The sequence below is a fragment of the Lagopus muta genome, chromosome 12 (genome assembly GCF_023343835.1).
Source record: "Lagopus muta isolate bLagMut1 chromosome 12, bLagMut1 primary, whole genome shotgun sequence".
NCBI lineage: Eukaryota > Metazoa > Chordata > Aves > Galliformes > Phasianidae > Lagopus > Lagopus muta.
The window spans coordinates 17,184,780-17,201,953 of record NC_064444.1 but is presented as its reverse complement, the minus strand read 5'-3'; the positions used below and the strand labels follow the sequence as shown (position 1 = coordinate 17,201,953).

The following is a 17,174-nucleotide window of genomic DNA, read 5'->3' as shown; positions in this document are numbered from 1 at the left end:
GCAGGCAAAAAGAAAAAGCCGCAGTAGCACAGGACCGGATTCACCTGTGGTTATACTGTATGTCACTGCCTTGGGGACAGGTCTCTCACAGGGCAGAGCGAGGCAGGTGGTGTGGGAGAGGGTAGAGCTGATGGGAGCATGATGAGTGCTCTCTCTTTTAAGCGGCTCCCAAACGTTTTGGCATTTGCTGGGGTTGCCCCTCTTTTAAGATGAGAACCACAAATAGAATGATGCGGGTCGGATCACAGAAACACAGAATCAGAATGGTTCGAGACCTCACAGATCACCTCCTTCCCATGAGATGTCGTGTCCAGGCCGCGGGCAGGGACACCTCCCATTCTCCAGGTTTCCCCAAAATCCCACCCGTGGGCTGGGGCACATCCACCAATGGGGCACCCACAGCTCTGGGCAGCTGTGCCAGGGCCTCACAGCCCTCACAGCAAATGATTTCTTCCTAACATCTAACCTAAACCTCCCGTTAGTTTAAAGCCATTCCCCCTTGTCCTATCACTACATCCCCTGACAAAGAATCCCTCCCCATCCATCCTGGGATCCCTTTAGATACTGGAAGGCCACAGCGAGGTCTCCCTGGCGCCACCTCTTCTCCTGGGGACGGCACCACAGCCCCCAGGCCCCACTGCTGGGGGTCACGGACTCACATTGCGGAAATCCCGGAAGGGCACAAACTGGACGATGTCACGCACGGCCTCCTCGCCAGTGTGGGAGCGCAGCACCCGGCTGTCCCCATCCAGGAACTCCATGGCAGCAAAGTCAGCGTTGCCCACCCCCACGATGATGATGGACATGGGCAGCTTGGACGCCTGCACCACGGCATGGCGCGTCTCATCCATGTCACTGATGACTCCATCCGTGATGATGAGGAGGATGAAGTACTGCTGCAGGGAAGGGAAGAGAGGGTCAGAGCTGCTGCAAGGGACACATCAACTCTAGGCTCGCTGCTAGCAGACGTCAGCACACAGAGCTGAAGGACAGGGCACGGGGACAGATGGACGGACACAACACAGCACCCCAGCAAGACCAGCGCCTTCATCTCCTCTCCCTCAGGGGAAAGTAATGGTTCCATTTTGGTGCATTACACATCTTGAGCGTGGTGGAGAAATGATGAAAAACAAGCACTTAGGAGCATTAAAGCCTTTTGTTCCTCTCCTCATTCTTTCCATTTCCTCTGAAAACCACCAGTGCTGACGTCCTAGAAAAGCAGGAGGAGACACGCAGCCTGAAGCCCATTTTCTTGTTTTTCCTCCAGCCCACATCTCATCTCTTGAAATCTCCCCTAAGTGCTCTCTTCCCTCAAATAAATTCCGAGTGCAAACGAGGGTGGGTTTCTGGCACCGCTGTGCTGCAGCAGCAGGACCTGCTGCTGCCCTGAGCACTGCAGGGCCCGGGGCACATCCCAGGAAGCATGGCACTGAAACGGGGCAAACACGTGGAGCTGGGGGGAAAAAAGTGTTCCAGGGGAAGACTTATACAAGAAGGCAGTATCTGGAATCCAGAACTGGCACCAACAATCTGTTTTTGGTGTTTAAGAGAGGAGCTGTGTGCTCACATGCTGCTGGCCAGGACTGACCGTGCACCTGTAAGGGAGAAGGAGCAGAGTCTCAAAGCGGCTGAGAACAGGCAAAAATCCAGCTCATTCCATCCTTCCTGCCAAGCTTCTTCATCTGTGAGTAAACTGGTGCAGAAAAGAATGAAACAAGAAAGGCCTCTCTACTTTTGTTCCCATTCTCTGAAATCAGTGAGAAAAGTGCTAAAAGCACGCGGGAGACAAGGAGGGAGCAGAGCTCATCCACTGCTTCTCACTGCATATTTCAGAAGCAAAGTGAAATGGGAGGTGATGCTGGGGATCATCTGAAAAGCCCGAGGGCTCTGCAGCAGAGCAGCTGTGAGCATCCTTACCTGGCAGCATCGGCTGGATGCACTCCAGACAAGTGATGGCAATTTTAGAGCCACCTCCTTGGGCACTGAACATCAGCCTGCCTGGGAAGGTTGAGCCTGGACTCTGCAGGCATCCACTGCCACCATGGGGTATGTGCACCCCATCCCAGGATGGGGACAGGGACCTGGGACGGGGCTGCCTGCTCTCGTCATGCTGATCCAAGCCTCAGCCCCTGATCCATCACATTCTGTGCTCTCAAAAAAGGCAGAGCCGTCTCCAGCCTGTTCCTTTGGTGCGTATTATTTAAATCTCCCTTGATTAAACTATTAGTGCCAACAGAGGGGTGCAATTTGCATATGATTAGTGCCTCTGCTTGGCGCGCAGCATGGGGGATTCTCCCTCCCCCTCCAATACAAGGAGAGAAAATGAAAGCTGAGGAGGCACCTGGGTTTGTGGCAAATCAAACCCGATTCAGGCTTTCCCCCAACAAGCAGTGTGCGTTGGACGTGAGGCCTGACAGTCCACAGCCTTCTTGGGGGAGCCAAGAAGGGGAGGGAAGGATGGACAGGAAGCAGTGGGATCCCCTTGAAATGGCAGTTGCTGGAAGTGGCTTATTTTAACGAAGAAAGCAAAGAAAAAAGGCAAATATGGGACAGTATCCCTTCACGCCTGGAGCTGGGGAGAGCAGCAGTAAACAATCATCCCCCTCCTACCACCGTGCTGGCACCATCTCCTGCATATGAGGATGGGCAGGCCGGTGCAATGGGCTTCCATGCTAACGAGCAGCTTTCTGACATATGGATGTAAGCAGAGTGCTGGACTAATTATCTGCAACTTGAAGGACTGATGAGCGGCTGGAGCGGCCATGTGGGAACGCCGGTCCTGGCTCTGAGCCCACTGTTTGTCCAACCAGTGTGAAAAGGAGCGATAAAAACAAGATACTCAACATCATCCAAGGGGGAGAAGCAGAAAGGTCTTCTTCCAGGAGAAAGTTCACATTTGGCCACGTGAGCAACATGTTGCTTTAACCAAGAGGATCTTCCTTCAGGTATCTGCTTTGTATTGAAGTGACATAAACCAAAGGTCTGAAGCCACCCTCTGAACCTCAGCACATCTGCTCACGTTTCCCATTCACACAATGGTGCCATTGTCACCAGCCTAGTTCCCTTATGGCCCCCATGACAGTCAGGGACGGTCAGTCCCTCACTACTCAGGAGCCCAAAGCTATTTGGAAAGCAACAGGGCTGCGCTTCTCAGGACTGTCATTCCCTTCCTGGCCAGAATCCACACGAACAGAAGTTGCCCTGGCAGACCAAAGCCCCATGGAACCCAGCAGAAGCCAATGATGGATGCTTCAGGAGGAAATGTAGAAGAGATCAAAGTTTTCCTGTATCCTGCCATGCATGTTGTGGACTCCTGATGACCTTGATGTTTTCCAGGCCAGAAGGTTGTAGCCTTATCACTTCTCGCCTGGGAGCTGCTCCACACCTGGTCAACTCTTGCTATCATCTAGGGCTGCTGGATCCTCTTTGAGATAAGGGGGGCAATGTTTCACACTCCGCTCATTTGTATAAATCCAAGGCTCACTCAAATCATGGCATTCCCCACCCCACCTCATTTCTCTCCCCAGTAATTTCTGATTTTCCACAGCTGCCGTTCTGTTGGCTGTTGAGTTTCTGCATTGTTTTGTTGACGTTCTCTCTGTGAAGCGACGACAGCCAGATGAGAGCCCACGGCTGGGCTTCACAGGCAGGGTTAGTTCTAACTCTCCTCCAAGCCCTTTCCATTCACCAGCATGGGGCAATGGAACAGCAGATGCAAATCAGCCACAAGGGATGGGGAGATCTTCCCACAATTGTTTGCAGGCAGCTTTCATCCCCAGCTCCCCTAAATAGTCTGGTCTCGCCAGCCAGCTTTGTCTATTGAGCATGCCATGTCCTCGGGGAAGGAAGGAAGCCCAGCAGTGATGCCATAGCAGCCACGAGATGCTCAGCATCCATCGGTGATGCAACCCACCACCTGCCTGGCAGAGTGGCAAAGTGTTGGAGTAGTTGCCAAACCCAAACAAGAAACTTTCTCCTATATATAGCCCAGATTGAGCCTGGCTCCGCACCGCCTCTCCCACAGCCTCATCTCTCCTGACATGAAAGCAAGGCCCCAGGTCACAGCAGCCACACCACACGGTAGTCAGAGGAAAGCAGGACTTACAGATGCAGTCTCCTGCTGGGTTGCCTGAGCCGCAAAGCGGGCCACGTGGTTGACAATGGGGGAGAAGTTGGTGGGTCCGTAGAAGCGGATGTGAGGCAGGCAGGCTGAGTACGCTTGGACAATGCCCTCCACACCTGTGGGGAAACCAGAGAAGCCCCAAATCACAACGTGCAACAGCACAAGCCAGCCACCAAATACTTCAAGCATGATCGCAGCACCATAGATTGACTGAGGTTGGGAGGGACATTAAAAATCATCTCGTTCCAATAAGATGTCACACCCTTGCCATGGTCAGGGACACCTCCTGCTAGATCAGGTTTCCTCAATGCCCCATTCAGCCTGGCCTTGAACGCCTCGTGGGCTGGGGCTCCACACCTTCTCTGGGCAGCCAGCTCCAGTGCCTCACTGCCCTCTGAGTGAAACAATTCCCCATCTCACCTAAATCTCCCCACTTTTAATTTAAAACTGCTCCCCCCTCTCCAGTCCTATCACTGTCTGATCAAGCAGAGGATGATGAGCTAGTAATGCCAAGGGAGCTCAAGTTCAAAATATCTTTTTCCTCCAAACTCATCCAGATCATGAAGTTTCATCCACTTCTATGCAAATGTTCTAAAATCAGGGCTTTGATCCTCAGCCACTTTGCAGCAGATCCTCACACCTTCTCTGGTGAGAGGCTTCACAGCACCCACAACCAAAGGCTTTCCTCTTGTTTCTGCAAAAATCTCAAAATCTGGCAAAGAGGAGGAGCAAAAAAGAAAAGCAGCTGGTCTCTGAGCTTAACAAAACACCAGACACACACGGGGCAGTGCAGAAGCTGAAACATCCCAGAAACACCTTGAATGCTCCCAGGCTGTTTGGAAGCAATACTTTGTCCTGCAGGTCACCAGAGACTCTTCTGCTTCTGCCATCCAACAGAGCTGCCCAGGAAGATCTTTCTGTCCTTCCCCCCACTCTCATAAACCAGGAGAACAAAGAAACCCAAAAAGGCTTTCTTTATCACCGAGCTCCCTTCTGCTAGGGTGAAGCAGAGGTCAACACAGATGGCCTTGGCAGCTCAAGGTTGCCCTCACTGTCTATGGTTAGAATAGCTCTTCAGCAATGACTGCTATTGGCTCTCAGTTGCTAAATGAGCTACAGAAGTATTAAGCCTGAATTCCCCATCTGCTAAGCAGCCCTTGTGTTTCTCACCAGCAGACGGCTGGTCAGACACCCAGAACGAAGGCGTTATTTTTATGCTGTCTCAATCCAGTTGCATTTTGCCCTGGGACCTCCTACACACCCCCAGATCTTCTCTGCTTTCCACTGAGTGAACCCGTAGTAGCTGCTCTGCTTCCATGCTAAAGGCTGTCTCTGAACTGACCTTGGAAAACTCCTGTGATAAGTTACTGGAGAAGCCCAGGAGGAAAGACAGAAGACACTGAAGGCATATGAAAGCCTGGCAGGCACTCACCTGAACAGAAAGGGTTTGTGGGGTTGAAGTTAATGGCAAACTCATGGGATACCTGTGGAGAAGAGATATGAATTAGCACAGAGGCAGAGCACAGTGCTCTCCATCAGTTCAGCTGATGCAGTATCACCCGAGTTCACCCCGTTGGGCCAGCAGTGCTTCCCCACCCTCTGCTGTTCTACAGCAAGGAGCAAAGATAAATGTGGTCAAGGCTGGGGATGGACTGGACTGGTTCCTCCGGCTTCCCACTCCCATCATGACATTATCACATCACCAGTGGTGACAGCAGGTTGTCCCCACGGCTTCCTGCTGGCTGCCCAAAGGGAGAACACACATCACACCAGAAGAAACGACTTCATCCTATTGCACACGATTAGCCTCATGATCTGGGTTGTGATGAAAAGCAGTACAGGAGAGGTGACGACCACAGAACCATCCCTGCAAAGCAGGTGCAAAGCCCACAAGTTTCCCTGCTACCTCCTCCCAAGCTGAGGGAGATGCCCTCAAAAGGAGGTCCCCTGTGACATGGGTAGAGAGCCCAGCGCTCCCTTGCTTGTAGCACCAGCCATGCCAGAGAAACCAACAGCAGAAACCCTCCAAATGTACTCCTCTAGGAAGTGCCTGCAGACAGAAACCATAAAAAAATTAAAATAAAAACTGGAGAACGGTTGCTTTGAAAGTGTAATTCAATGGCTTGGGTGCAAGAGAGGTTCAGGGCTCCCGTGCTCTAGTGTGAACCTTGCCAATGTTGGCATGGGGTGACCGCTTGCTCGGGGAAGAACCACCAGATCTGGGGGCTGAGGCATTCCTCACTCTCTGATTCAGACACAGCGAGGAGCAAACGGGCTCTGAGCAGCACCGAGGACACACAGCTCCCTCTTTCAGACTTCTGGGAGCCAAAGGCACGATATGGGATCTCAGCCCACTGGTTGCAAGGGCTCCCAAACAAAAAACTCCATGCCGTAGTTACAAAACAAGGCTGTTTTCTTCCTCTCACGAGGGTGGTGGTTCGCTGTGGTTCTCAGCCCAGGGATGGCTTCAGGACATGCGTACTCACAGCGCTGGCAGAATGAATGTCCTCTACATTGCCGTGTGAAGCCCAAGTCCTCCCGAGACTGCGAAAGCAGCACGCATCTGGTTCAGACTTTCCAATTAGAATGGGCATTGTGTCGAAAGCAGCAGAAACTATTTTTGCAAGGCACCGTGGGGTGAGAAACGACACAAACAAACAAAAGTAGGTCAGGCTAAAAGTCTGGCGTGCTGCAAAGCCGATGAGCTGCCGTACAGGAGGATGGCACCGACCCGCTCAGGTGCCTCCATGCCCGTAAGCACAGCCAGCAACGATCCCATTCACACCATAGGCAACTTGAGGCACACTCTGAAACGCACGACTTGTTTTTCACACACCATTTCTGGTGGAAGCCTCAATTTTGGGCAATGTGTCCTACTTCAGATTTCTGGATTTTCAGTCGTTAAAGGGCTCACTGTTTTGGGGCTGGTTTTCTTTTTTTTTTAGAAGACACTCCAAATTTTGCCATGCGAGTATTTATAGAGAAGGTAAACAGAAATGCTTCCATGTTTTGCAATCGAGAAAGAGGGGGTTCTCTTTCTTTTAAGCAGCAGAGAAGCAGTTTGGAGCTGTTTTCCTCACTTTTTGCAGCACTACATGGAGCACTCCCCCTGCGTGGCTGAAATGTTTCAAAACCTCCTCTTGAGTTTGTACAGATTATACATATATATATATATATATATATATATATATATATATATACACACACACATACATACATACACATATATATATATCTGCTAGAAAATCCAACAGGAATTCAACAGGGCTTCAAAATAACAAGGTTAAAAAAAAAAAGGGGGGGGGAGGCAGGGAACTCATTCCCTGTTGGGTGCACCCAGAGGTACACAGAATCACTGAGGTTGGACAAGACCTCTAAGATCATCCAGTCCAACCCCAACCCATCACCACCATGCCCACTAAGCCATGTCCAAGCGCAGGACCTTTCCCAACTGGGAGCAACCCCTTCCAGCAGCCCCAGTGGGTGGGGTGTCCACACGTGCAGCCTGGCTGTGCCCTCTGGATGGGGTGGTTGTGGGTGGAAGCTCCATCTTCTCCCACCAGGAACCGCAGACGTGCCCAAGCCCCAGCCCAGGAGATGGGGTAGTTGGTGGGGCTTCAGTTTCGAGCATCACCCTCTGCAGGGCCACCTCATCCCCCAGCAACCAAAACCCATCTGCTTCCTACCGGGAAACCGCTCGAGGCTCTTTACAGAGCTGTTACATTGCAAGATGTTCTTTGACATTTCCAACGAGACTTTTGTGTGCAAAATATCTCACTCCGACTGGTTCTTTGAAAGCGTTTGGCGATGCCATGGCAACAGGAGAGCGACGAGAACAAAGCACAACATCCACGACTGAGATCTCTAACCACCTTTCCCATTTTCAGCCTCGTCTGCAATGCACAACAGCCATCAGTTCACCCGCTGCCAGGACACAGGGCACTGGGCACGCAGCTCCCCACCGGCCTGCCCCAACATCGGCCTTGGGTTTCAGCACGTGGGTTCTGAAGCCACTCATCCCTGCACGCTGTGCTCCTTCCAGCCCCGCTGCTTTTTCCATTCCCATTTCTCTCCACAAACAATAAATCCCCTGGTGGTAGCTGGCAGCCGTTATTCCTCGGAAGCTGCTCACCAAGATTTTCCCACAGAATCTAGGGAAGCGACAGACCTGAAACATTTGGTGGCCAATTGGGATGAATCAGCTCCAGTGTGCGCAGGGAGGGATGGACTCCAGACAGTGGCAACAGCAGCAACTCCCACGTGAATCACAGGGATTCTGGCTGCCACAGAGAGCAGTCTGCCTCAGCATGGTGGAACCATGAGAGCCCCTGGGCTGTGCCCTGTGGTTGTGGGCAGCTGAGAGATGCGAGGCCATGTAAAAGGGGAAGCTGGATGAGCAGTGTCACCTGCTGCTGGTGGTGGCTCCTATGGCTGTGACAAGCAGTGCTGGACCGGTCCTGTAGGGCTTCTGTACGTGGTTAAAATGCCCCCAGTTGTCCTCAATCTCTGGGAAGAAGTGGGGTGCAGAAGCAGGGGATGCCAAGGCACAGGCTGTAAGCAATCCCAAGGAATCCTGGAGTGTGTTGAGGAGAATTTCCTGGTCCAGACACCAGACAAACCGACCAGAGGAGAAGTATTTCTGCATCTGACCAGATGCTCGCCAACACAGAGGAGTTTGTTAAAGAGGTAAAGACTGGAGGCACTCTGGGGCTGTAGTGACCATCAGGGGCTAAATAAGTTATGTTGTGAAAACACTGGAGGAAGGGAGGTCCAGCAATGGCTCCAGGTGCAGGGAGCAATTCCTCAGCCCCACTTCTTGAAGCTTCCATCCAGGAGCAGTGCTCATGGTGAGAACACTGGCTCCAGCAGGCTCCTCATGCTGCTGTGTGCTGCTGATACTCCAGCACAGCCTGACACAGACCGTGGTGGCTTCAACCCGCTGAACACTCAATTCCCTGCCCTAACGTGCTGCCACAACCTGTAGGCACTGCCCACACAGCATCATCTGGAGGCTGCCCTGCTCCCATCCTCTGGATGGGATCCCATCCTCACTGCAACCTAATACACTCATCCACGGCCCCATGATTGCTCCTGCCTCCCACCAGCAAGATTAATCAGCAACAAAGGTATCAGTGCCAGGGAGCCTTGAGTGCCAGCCTGGCAGCCTGCACTCCATCCTCACCTCACATCTCCCTACAAACCTAGCATGCTCCATGCCCCAGCTCTGCTCCTGCACAGAAGCTCTCAGGACAGAAGTGTTTCAAGCACACAGATCGCTGCCACACGTTACCTTCCAGTCTGGTGGGAGCTGGGCACCGAATCCCAGAGCAGGAAACATTTTGTCTCTGCAAGGGAAGAAAACATGAGTGGATTTCCACGCACACAAGGGATGCCTGCATGCACTTCAGCACACCAAACTGTCGCCATCCCACCAGCTCCAGGAACGCAGCTCCCTGTCTGCTTGAGCACCATCACACTCCACAGTGCTGATGGGGAAAGAGGAGAAACTCTGTCCCTTATGTGCTCTCATCATTGCAGTGCCCCCATCACAATGTACACCACAATTTTCTTCCAAGGAGTTTCCCAAAAGCAGGGCATCGTTTCCCCCTGCTCCATGGGTGGAAAGTCAAGCCACAGAAAGGGGTGAAATGCATCCCAGTAGCTCGTCAGGAAGCCAGGGGAATGCCTGCAAAGCAATGGGAGAGGCAGAAAGGCACAGCACTTACGAGTCATAGTCCTGGATGATCTGCCCGACAGCCCAGATGGCCGACAGGTATTCATTTGTTCCCATGGGGTTGATGTAGTGCAAAGAGGAGGGGTCCCGTGGGTTCCCGTTGGAGGCAGTGAAGTCGATCCCAACCTGAGGGAAGCACAGACTGCCTTCTGTTAGCAGTCACCACTACAAACCTATCCTCCCATTCTCCACTGCAGATGGACGACACTGAGGCCCAGGCACAGCCCCATCACAACCCAAACCTCCAATTTTGGGAAGTTTGACAAATTTACCCTCCCTAAAGAAAAAACAAACCTAAAAAAGCAAGGTTTGACAAAGTAATTCACTACGATACCCAAATTTTTTACCATCAAGAATCACAGACATGGCGTCCCAAAGAAGCAAGTCACCACCACCAGGGTTCATGCTGAAGTCTGCTGCCCATCTGCCAAGCAAGGAGCTCCGTGGACACCAAACCAGGCAGGGTTGCCTGGGCTTCTGTTGGGTTCAAGGCCTCTTCTGTCCCAAGAGACACAACCCTGAGCTGAGCTTTCCCTGCAGCTACCCTACACAGTGCTTCTCCTGAGTCCAATGCAGGCCAAGTTCCTGCTTTGTCAGCAAGGCACTCGTGCTTCTCCCTCCTCCACGCTATTTAAAGACATTTGTAGGAATGCATATCCGAGATCTCGGATCCAGTTAAATGTGGTCAGATGCAGCGAGGCGATGAACCACCAGATTTGAAATGACTGGGAGGGAAGAGCGAGGAAGAGACGAGCAGACGGCATGCCTGCATTCGCCTTGTTTGCAGAGCAAATAGGAAAAACCCAAAATAACTTTGGTGGCTAAATTGAGCTCAGGGGATTTGCAGGGGATTTTGCTCTGTATCTGTAATGAGAGAGGAAAAACTGGGCTCCTGGGCTGGGTCAAAGCCAGGGGTGGGGATGACAAGACATCCCCTGCAGCGTGGAGCAGCTGGGGATGGGAAGAGTCCCAGGGGCCACTGCCCTCCCTGGACTCATCCCTTCAGGATGGCAGCAGAGGATCATGCGAGAAGCCCAGTAAAACCTGACCTCTTCAGCATGAGATTGATGGTCTTATAGCTCACTGCTCCAATGAAACAGAAGCAGCCAAGCCACACTTGGTCAGAGCACAATAAAGAAACTGAGGCGCCATGCAAAACATGCTGAGAGCCACGTAGGAGAGCAGAAACTGAACCAGGTGCCTTGGGAGGAGAAAATTCCAGCATTTCCCATTACCAGCAGACCTCAACAAGTGAGATTTCAGCATTCCAACTAATTTGCACAACAGCTCTGTGCTACCAATAAACTGGATGATTTTCCCTTCCTATTCACTCCCCAGCACCAAGACCTTCACGCACAGCAGCAGAATGGCACATAAAGAGCTCTTGCACTTGTTCCTGTTTCTATGGTAACTCTTCCTCCTCCTCCCCCCCCCATGTTTTCAGACAAGACAACAAAATAAAAGCTGAAATGACTGCGTGTGCCCAGCGCTCGCTGAGTGCCGCAGCAGAAAAGTTTTCAGAAATTAGAAAGCTAATGGGGGGAAAAAAAACAACACTTCTGTTCTGTGGTGGGTTCACTCAGGGCTGTAACGTGTCCTTGTAACTCCTCTTGACAAACCACTGGTGTTCCAGCTCGAGTGAGGGTGGAAATGCAAATAAAAATGCAGAAATACTGCATCGTTAACAGCCCAGAGCCTCTGAGCTGGGTTCAAAACACCCAGGCCTCTCTCAGCAATCTGGATGCCAGTTAACACAGCGATGGGCAGAGATGCTGGTAGAAATTTGTGAAGGACTCCATGGGACCCTCATCCTCAGCAGCAGCAGGTTGTACGTCTGAGCACTGCAGTACTGATGCCAGTACCAATACCACATGGTTTAACAGCAAGATGGAGCAAGCTCCTCATTGCTGTGAAATCCCACCCTGCTAAGCCAGCAGGATGCAGCTGGCCCAAGGGCAGCCTCCTACAGCACCTCCCTTCAGCAACTTTGATCATGACATATTTATTACCACTATTGGACAAACAGCAAGCCAAAGTCCTTACAGTGAACATCAGCTGGCAGCCTCCCAGGATGTAGTCCAGGAATGAGAAATCTCTGGTGATCTGAAATAAAATAGAAAGCAAAGTGTATCAGCAATCTTCGCTACTGCAGGAAAAGAAAACACCACTGAAATCACCCAGGCCTCCCATCACTGTGTTTTTGGACCTTCAGGGAGCTCCATCCATGTGGCAAAGCATGTAGGAAGGATCAGGGGAGATGGGGGAGTCACTGTCCCTGGGGGTGTTCAAGAACTGTGGAGAAGTGGCACTGAGGGACGTGGTCAGTGGGCATGGTGAGGGCTGGGGGTGGAGCTGGACTTGGTGATCTTAGTGGTCTCATCCAACATCAATGATTCTGTGACCGCTGGGGTCTTTCAAAGCAGCATTCCAGCACTTCCTAAGCTACGTGTGATGTGGCCAACCACAGCGATCCATGTACATGGCATCAGGGACGCAGCCATGGCACGACAGAGAGCAAAGAGCTGCAAATCCTATTCCAAGGGGAGGAGAACCCAAAAAAAGGAAAATTGCCTTTACTCATGCTCCATTGTATGTGCACTTGAAAACACAAGAGCACTGGAGACAGAAGGGGTGGGAAGCTGAGTGCAATATAAAGTCCCAAAACCTACCAAAGAAACGTCCCAGCATTGTGCTCACCTTGCAGGACTTGACGATGATGATCCCAGAGTTCTTGTAATTCTTTTTCTTCTTTTGCTTTTTGGGGTTAATGCACTCTAGTTCTAGCTGTAAGAGAGAAGCTGTTACCCAAAGCTAACTGCAAAACAGAACTGCTGCTGTGCCCTCCCCACTGCTGGAATAGCAAGGACAAGCTCATTGATAGCTAGGGCAGGCCACAGCTGTTCCTCTGAAGCTCTTGGGAAATAAATGCTTTTTCTATATTCAGAAAATAATGGCTGCATTTTTTTTTTTTCTTTTTAAATCTAAAACCATTTGAATAAAACCTCTTATCAAAAAACAAAGTCTAAATGTGGGCTGTGGACTCATCATTCCTGCAGTCTCTGGACACCGAACAACTCTCTCCAGCTCAGACCCCCAGATCAGGTGCACCCAGGATCAGTCTGAGATCAGCTGGGCACACCTGGGCTGGAAGAGTCAGCTCTGACAAACAGGTTCCCAGATCCTACAGTGCCCCTATTTTGCCTCCAAGCAGCTCTGATGGGACCACTGTGGCCAGGGAATGCACAGCACTGCTGAGCTGCTTCCAGCCAGCCAAAGCAGACGGAGCTGCTTGCAAACAGGCTCAAAACTGCAGCTCTGGAAGCATGTACCAAAAAAAAAAAAAAAAAAAAAAAAAAAAAAAAAAAAAAAAAAGGCATATTTGGCTGAGTATTTCAGCCATCTCATGTCCCAGCATAGGTCAAATACCAGCATGCCCAACAAAAAAGCAAAAACAAAAATAAAAATCCTCTAGGGCAGAAATCAAGCAGCTGGATTACGCTGAAGGACCCACGGTGGGAGCAGCTCCAGCTAACAGGGAATGTGGCCAGGCCCTGGGCGATTCAGCAGAGCAGGAGACCATAGCCTGGAGAGCATTTATGGCAGAAACCAACAACACGAGGATTGCAAGCAGTGCTTTTTTCCTTTGGATCTCAGAGGTGAGAATTCATGGTTAACTCCTTGCTGTAAGCACAGGAAATTTTGCTGCTGTTTTACTGCTGGCCACCTGACCCCAAAATCACATTGGTGCCAGTGGTCCTCACCAACCCTCCTGTCCAATGGGCTGGAGGCCATGAAAACAGCGAAGCCTTGAGGCAAGAGAAGCGATGCTACAGCAGCAGAGGGGACTCAAGTTCTCATCTTCTCATTCCCATCTGCAAACGTGCGGTGCCTGCTCTGAGGCAAGAGCATCCCTGCTCCTGTTTCTGTATTTACCCACATCAGCGTGGCCAGATGAAAGGAAGAGACAGGTCACGAGGAGCTGCCTCGGGGAGAAGGGATGCTGGCATGTGGTACCCAGCACTGAGACTGCTTGCTTCAGAGCCAGAGCCCCCAGCAGCTGGAGCGCAGATGTGCGGGGCATGGAGTGCCTGACCTTTCTGGGTGCAGCCCTGGTCTCTGCCCAAATGCTGCTCCCTGAGGCACTAGGACTTACACAAGCAAGGCAGCAACCAAGCCACACGAGGGGAGGAAGCAAAGGGATGTCCCCAGCTGCACCCAAGTCATGTGCTCTGGCATGTCATGCACAGCAGCACGGGCATGCAGGGAACACCCCCTCCACTGCCCCCCTTCCCAGGCAACAAGGCATCTTCAAGTGTTGCTTCAGGCAAATCTTAGATTTTCAGACAAGACTGCCTTCATACTTTCTAACTCAGACATCTATTTCAGCTAAAGCAATGACCTGAATCATTTGCTGTGTAGATGGGAGGAAAAAGCAGTTCTTCCTCATCTCAGAGCCTCTTCAGCACAGGCTGAAGGTCTCAGTGCAAGCACCAAAACCCACCTCCAGCCCCAAGGAGCAACGTGGCCACCACTGCCCTTGCCCCATCCTGCACAGAAAACACGTCGGCACTTACTGGAAAGGCATCTTGGGCTTCGCACATCCTGGCCACTGAGGTCTGAAACTCCCCAATGAAGTCGTGCCCCCCGTCACTGTCGTAGTCGTAACACATGACCTAGAATCACAGAACATCCCAAGTTGGAAGGGACCCACAAGGATCACCAAGCCCAACCCCTGGCTCCACACAGCACCACCCAAATCCTACAGCTGAGAGCAGTGTCCCAACGCTCCCTGAGCTCCAGCAGCTCAGGCCCATGCCTGCTGCCCTAGGGAGCTGTTCTGAGCCCACCATTCTCTGGTGCAGAACCTTTCCCTATAACCCTCACCTGACCCTCCCCAGACACAGCTCCTCAGACCCTGCTGCTGACACCAAAGAGCAGAGATCCACTTCTCTGCAAGAAAGCTGTAGGCTGCCACAAGGTCTCCCCTCATCCCAAGAGGAAGCCAAAGGTCCATCGTTACCTTGATCAGCTTCTCCACATCTCCATCACACAGTGACACTAAAGGCACAGTGAACGGCTTCCAGACGGGGTCCAATGTGTACTTGATCACCTGTGAGGTGGAAATGGAAGGATAGAGTTACAAAAGGTGAAACAGGACACAGGCACAAAGGAGGGGATGTTCCCCCCTATATAAAGGTGTCCTCTACATCCCTCACCCCAGCCATAGCTTACTGCCCCACTACTTCCATCTAAGTGGAGTGGTGGAACACCACAACCATCACAGACAGCTGAGCAGTCCTGGATATACACAGATCTTGCCTTATCTGTGTAACAGCTGCTGCACGAGCTGGAGAGCTGCTACACGCTACCTGCTATAGGGAACCTGCTTTGGCAGGGGGGATGGACTCGATGATCTCTGGAGGTCCCTTCCAACCCCTACAATTCTGTGATTCTGTGAGAAATGTAATTGATGCTTTTTAACATGCACCGAGAGAAGGCAAGCTGTATGTGCTGCAGACCTTGGAGGTGCTTGCAGGGCATGTGAAGATGCTTACACAAAAGTGCCCTGCTCAAAGAGAGAGACTGATGTGAATCTCAGTCCAGGACACAAAGCTCAGAGGCATCAAGCAGCTCAGGCAAAGTCTTTGCAGGACAGTATTCTCTAATGAAGCACCAGCAGCAAGCCTGACGAAGCAGCCACCTGAAGAGGTGCAAAGGCCAGTGCTATGATGGGATGCTCCCTACAGCCCCTTCCTTTGCACAGACTGCACCCTTCAACATCACCTCCCTGCCCCAAGGGCTGCACCTGCTGCAGGTATCCCAGAAGCTCAAAGACTGGCTCAAAGGTTTAAAGGAAAAGGGAAAGGAAAACATATGGAAAGTCGGCAAGGGGTGACCACTGAGCAACGTCACTCTGTGTCAAGGCAAACACAGGGATCCCTGGAGCAGAAGACCCATTGCAAAGGACTCTAGAGCTTAGCAGCCAGAGCTACAGGAGGTACAGGGAACGCATGGGGCAGAGCCAACCCTACGCCAGTCTCCTCACTGGTGTTTGTTTGCATTGCAGAACAAATTCACAGCCCCAGAACACAAGACACGCAGGAAGTTTTGCCTCTCCTCTCCCCAAAGCCATCACTCCTTCTGCTGAGACCAGGAACAGCCCAGCCAGGCGAGGAGCATGTCTGTCCCCATCGTTGCAGGACAGAGCTGTCAAATAACCACGTGGGGCTTGCAATGGGCTTTTATATTACAGACTGACAGACTGGGAAAAACCCTGACACCGTGAGCACAGTTTAGCAGAGAATTTGTAAACACCTCCTCCAAGAGGCTGGGAGAGCAGGGAGCCCACGCAGGGAGGCACGTGTGTGGAGTGGAGCCCATATGCTGCCAGCCACCAGGCCCCACGGGTGGGCGGTGTGAGGATCCTGCTCCTGCACTGCACACAGCCAGCTGGGCTCAGCTCCTCCTAAATAACAGGCTGGAAGGAGAGCACTAACCCTTCCTTGCAGCCACCTCCCTCCTGACATGACAAAAGCCAGCCTCAGGCTAACACCAGATTATATTCATGTACCCAAAGCGGCAGGAATGGAGAATTTACTTTCTTTGTATCCGATCTCAAAACATGAAGCTGCTTGTCTGGCACGAGGGCAGTACTTGGGGAGGCTGCTGCAACATTTCCTCCCTTGCCCCACTACTTAAAAGAAAACCCAGTAAGATCCTCAGCCACCTCCCAGGATCCCACCCCCCTTTACCAGGGATTTATGAGATAACATCATTATGTTTAAAAGGAGATAAGGACCGTGGTGTTGCAGTAGCTCTCACCTCTGTTCTATGGACCAGCATCCATTTTCCATCATCACCGGGTTTATAGAATTCCAAGAAGGGGTCTGACTTTCCAAACAGGTCCTGGGGAAGAACAACAGCACACAGCTTATACAAGGATTTGCAAGCTGCTCAAGATACCTCCTTCCTCCTGCTTTTCCAGTATATCAGTGGTCCATGGGGAAGCTGATTCCCATGGTGTCTGTGTGGGTCCTGCAGGTCCTGTCAGTGCTCACACGGTGTCACAGCCTTCCCACACCCAGGCACGTGTCTGTGAGACTTTGCTCGTGGATCCCACCCCCCTGCACAATCTCTGGACACCAATGCTACGACAAACAGCCCCAGCTGGGAGGCAGCTGTGTTTGGGTTAGAAAAACAACCAGAGCTTCAAAGCACAAACAGAACTATGAAATGTATGAGAGTCTGGGGGGAAAAAAAAAGCCCTCCTACACACAGCAGGAAAGCACGAGGAGAGCAAATCTTGAAGGAGCAAGC

General features: G+C 51.7%; 1 protein-coding gene across 2 annotated transcripts in view; it reads right to left on the bottom strand.

The window, feature by feature from the left end:
* Nucleotides 1-17,174, bottom strand: part of CPNE2 (copine 2) — a 41,382-nt gene that overhangs the window by 2,452 nt on the left and 21,756 nt on the right. For both annotated transcript variants that reach the window (XM_048958258.1, XM_048958257.1), the window contains exons 6-15: nt 16,680-16,763; nt 14,878-14,967; nt 14,432-14,530; nt 12,555-12,641; nt 11,901-11,960; nt 9,850-9,983; nt 9,414-9,468; nt 5,556-5,607; nt 4,106-4,239; nt 660-896 (exon numbers count right to left, since the gene is read on the bottom strand). In XM_048958258.1, the coding sequence (XP_048814215.1) occupies nt 660-896; nt 4,106-4,239; nt 5,556-5,607; nt 9,414-9,468; nt 9,850-9,983; nt 11,901-11,960; nt 12,555-12,641; nt 14,432-14,530; nt 14,878-14,967; nt 16,680-16,763 (1,032 nt within the window). The remainder of the gene's footprint in view (nt 1-659; nt 897-4,105; nt 4,240-5,555; nt 5,608-9,413; nt 9,469-9,849; nt 9,984-11,900; nt 11,961-12,554; nt 12,642-14,431; nt 14,531-14,877; nt 14,968-16,679; nt 16,764-17,174) is intronic.